Raw genomic sequence first — 4487 nt, forward strand, 5'->3', positions numbered from 1 at the left:
GGGTCCTAATAAGCTTTGTGGCACACTGTAAGATTAACAAATGTCATTCAGAACATAACAGCATGTGATCACCATGACCCTGCTCTGAGTCAAGTTATTTTTCTGTGTCAGTGATTGGCAGGCATATGACAACAACAATCTGAAATAGGGGCTGGACATAAAACAACATGTTTGTAGCTATAGTGACAGGTGACCCCTGGACACCAACACTGCCATTCAGACGCAAACGGGACAATGAACAAAGGTCAGGAAATGGTGACATCTTGCAGTAAATTTTGTGACAAGAGGGGTGAGGAACTTATTTCTTATGTTGAGGATCAGGGGTCTTCTTGGTGCATTTTAGGTCTCTGATGGCCATGTGCAACAGGTTCAAGAGCCCATTTCTGATGCCCTTGGGATCCTCGTGGTCCATGGTGATGCACTCAGACATGCCTGGAAACTTCCAGAGCATTTGTCAGGGGGCTTATTTTCTATAAGGGAGGGAACATTGCTGACATCTGTTGCAGGCTTTTTTGGTCGTATTGCAAACCTCAAGATTGTGCTATTAGCTAAAAAAGACAAGAACAAAAAATCAAAAAAAAAACCCAAAACTTTCTATTGTGAGGTCAGCCCTGGCACAGACATTCAACCCAAGAGCTTTTATTTTATTACACTTTCTTGTCTGTGGCTCAATCCTTGCACACGCCTTTACTGCAAAGCAAAAGAATGTCAACTCCAGGTCAAGTGGCAGAATGATTAACCAGTTGAAAGGGAATAATATAACTAAACCAAAGGAAGGTTCTTATGTTGAAGGATATTTAAGACAGTGTGGAGAGGGAGAAAGAATGCTTTCCTTCTTAGAGATTAGCAGAGTAGGAAGGTCAGCTGGGTGCTTTCCCTGACTCTCTGAGCTGGCGTGTTTTCACCATGGCATCTGTGTTTGTGCTTTATTATTTAAATTAAATGGATTGCATATATGTATTTTTAAATTTTACATATTAATCATTCCATTAGATTACATTCCAAATGAAATACCACATTCTGGCTACCCTTCCACCAACCTTTCAAGCGCCATCTGCCCTGTTCCCTTCCACATTGCCTGTATGAGGGTGCACCCCCAACTTTGCACACTCTCCTGCCCTACTGTTTCAGCATTCTACTACACTGGGACATCAAACCTCTACAAGATCAAGAGCCCCCCTCCCTTTGCTGTCAAGCAAGGCCATTCTCTGCTACAATGTATCTGAAGCTATAGTTTCTTACCAGTACACTTCTTGGTTTGTGGGCTAGACTTGGGGAGTCCTGGGTTGACTTGGCAACAGATGCTGTTCTTTCAATGGAGTTGCAATCCCCCTTCTGCTCCTCTAAGCTCCCCTACCAGATTCCCTGAGCTCAGTCTAATGGCTGGCTCCAAAGGTCAGTTGCTGGCTACACCTCACAAAGAACCATCACAGGAGGTTCCTGTCAGCAAATGCCTCTTGACCATAGCAAGAGTGTTTGGTTTAGTGTCTGCAGACATTGTGGATTTCCAGGTAGGGCAGTCCCTGGATGGCCATTCCTTCAATCTCTGCTCCATTTGTCCTCCCTATTCTTCCTTTTGACAGGAATATTTCTGGATTAGAAAATTTGAGATTGGTGGGTGGCCCTGTCCTGCAACGCAAGGCCATGCCTAACCTCTGGATATGGTCTCTATAGGTTCTACCTCCCCTTTTTTTGGGCATTTCAGCTATATTTTTACGTAAACCATAGAAGAAAATTTTCCTATTCTAGAGAAAGTAATAGTTGCAAAATTAGAAGAATCAGTCTGAAGATCAGTTTATTAAAACCGAAAAGAGAGTCTCCTGGACATATAACAATCAAAACACTAAGTACACAAAACTATAAAAGAATATTAGAAACTGCAAGGGAACCTGGTTGAGGAACATAAAAAGACAGACCTATCAGAAATCAATAACACAGTGAGGTTATGGAACAGGAACACTCTTCGGTTGCTGGTGGGAGTGCAAACCTGCACAGCCATTATTAGAATCAGTATGGTAGTTCCTCAGAAAGTTGAGTATCAATCTACCTCCAGGTCCAACTTGGGTCTATACCCTAAGGATGCTTAATTTTACCATAAGGACATGCTCAACTATGTTTATTTTTGCTCTATTTATATTAACCCAAAACTGCAAATAGCCTATGTGTCCTTCAACAGAAGAAGGAATAAAGAAACTGTGGTACATTTACACAACGGAGTATTACTCAGCTGTTAAAAAATGACATCATATGTAGAATTCATTAGACCTGATAGGTTTTTCTGTGACTGTTGCACTGGAACATTGTCCAATCCTTGTACATTAGTAGGTGAGCCTACACATGATACAGAGAACATTATATGACTCTGCTCCACCTGTAGCATCTAACATGTTGCAGCACAATTGAATTCCTTCCCTAAAGAAAAAGTCCTCTCCCCGCCCGCCCGCCCGCCTGCTGTGCCCCCTATCCTCTCCAGGCGGCTCCGCGGCGCTCCCCACAGCGCATACAGCCAGCCAGAGAGAAGGCACGAGCGGCGGCGCAGACTGCAGCCTCCCTCCAGCCAGCGAGCCAGTGCGCGTGCACTGTAGCGGCCTAGGCGGCGACCGGGAAGCGGACGGGCGGGCGAGCGAGCGAGCGAGCGAGTGAGCAGGCGGTGTGGGCGTGGGAGGCGAGGCCGAGTCACGAGCGACATGGGGGATCGAGAGCAGCTGCTGCAGCGGGCGCGACTGGCGGAGCAGGCGGAGCGCTACGACCATATGGCCTCCACCATGAAGGCTATAGGGTTTCATGCATCTCAGGATGGCCTCAAACACATTAAATAGAAGAGGTTGGCCTTGAACTCCGATGCTGCTGCCTTACCTGTCAAATGCTGGGCTCACTGATGCTCACCACCGTGCCTAGCTTCCCTCGGGGTGAATGTGGGCTTGCTTTCAGGCAATTGAAAGGCAGGTGACAGAGCTGAATGAACCCCTATCTAATGAAGATAGAAATCTCCTCTCTGTGGCCTACAAGAATGTAGTTGGTGCCAGGCGATCTTCTTGGAGGGTTATTAGTAGTATTGAGCAGAAAACCATGGCAGATGGGAACGAGAAGAAGTTGGAGAAAGTTAAAGCCTACCGGGAGAAGATTGAAAAGGAGCTGGAGACAGTTTGTAATGATGTCTTGGCTCTGCTTGACAAGTTCCTTATCAAGAACTGCAATGATTTTCAGTATGAGAGCAAAGTGTTCTACCTGAAAATGAAGGGCGATTACTACCGCTACCTGGCAGAGGTGGCTTCTGGGAAGAAGAAAAATGGTGTGGTTGAAGCTTCTGAGGCTGCGTATAAGGAAGCCTTCGAAATCAGCAAAGAGCACATGCAGCCAACACACCCCATCCGGCTTGGCCTGGCCCTCAATTTTTCTGTGTTCTACTATGAGATCCAGAATGCACCAGAGCGGGCCTGCCTCTTAGCCAAACAAGCCTTCGATGATGCTATAGCTGAGCTGGACACACTAAACAAGGATTCCTATAAGGACTCCACTCTCATCATGCACCCTCTGGACAAACGACCAGCAGGATGAAGAAGCAGGAGAAGGCAACTCAAGACCCTTCAGGTCCCTGGCTCTTACTTCACCCACCACCCCCATTATCACTGATTCTTCCTTGCCACAATCACTATATCTAGTGCTAAACCTATCTGTATTGGCAGCACAGCTATTCAGATCTGCACTCCTGTCCCTTGGGAAGCAGTTTCAGAAAAACTTTCATGGGCATTTGCTGGACTGATGGTTGCTTTGAGTCACAGGACACTTCTTTTTTGAATTGTGCAGAGAAGTGTGTTCTGAACAAGGCATTTTATTATGTCTGTTGATCTCTAGTAAATCCAGGTGATGGTAATTGAGTGTAGAAAGGAGAATTAGCCAACACAGGCTATGGCTGCTATTTAAAACAAGCTGATAGTGTTGTGTTAAGCAGTACATCTTGTGCATGCAAAAATGAATTTGACCCTCTCACCCCTCCCTTCAGCTAATGGAAACTGACACAGTAACAACTCGTTCCTTCACCATCAGCTTTATAAACTGTTTCTTGTGAGCTTTCAGCAGCCCTTGCTGTGCCTCTTAAATTATGATGTGCACACACCTTCTTTTCAATGCAATGCATCAGAAGTTTTTGATATGTGTAACTTTTTTTTTTGATTGTGATTAAGAACCATGGATTTATTTTTTGTAACTCTTTGGCTATTGTTCTTGTGTACCCTGACAGCACCATGTGTGTCAACCTGTGTCAATTATGATGGGTGGTTATGAAATGCCAGACTGCTAAAATAAATGTTTTGGACTTAAAAGAGTAAATAAATGCTGCTTTGGGGATAAAAAAGAAAAAGAAAAAGAAAAAGTCCTGCTATACAAATATAAGTAATACATCTTTGGGAAGATAAAATCCTTGCCCATGCTACAGAATGAGACTCTACTGAGAAAATTGGATACACAAGGTCAGTTGTCACTATGAA

At 44.7% G+C, this 4487-nt stretch overlaps 1 protein-coding gene across 1 annotated transcript; it reads left to right on the forward strand.

The window, feature by feature from the left end:
* The first annotated feature begins 2614 nt into the window (after nt 1-2614).
* On the forward strand, nt 2615-3763 carry LOC110288882 (14-3-3 protein eta). The gene is given in 3 exon segments (XM_021155123.2): nt 2615-2779; nt 2943-3527; nt 3529-3763. Coding segments are annotated over 3 exon segments (912 nt in total). The 5' UTR covers nt 2615-2687.
* The last annotated feature ends 724 nt before the right edge of the window (nt 3764-4487 follow it).

The sequence above is a fragment of the Mus caroli genome, unplaced genomic scaffold, assembly GCF_978045245.1.
Source record: "Mus caroli unplaced genomic scaffold, Mus_caroli_1 scaffold_4, whole genome shotgun sequence".
Lineage (NCBI taxonomy): Eukaryota > Metazoa > Chordata > Mammalia > Rodentia > Muridae > Mus > Mus caroli.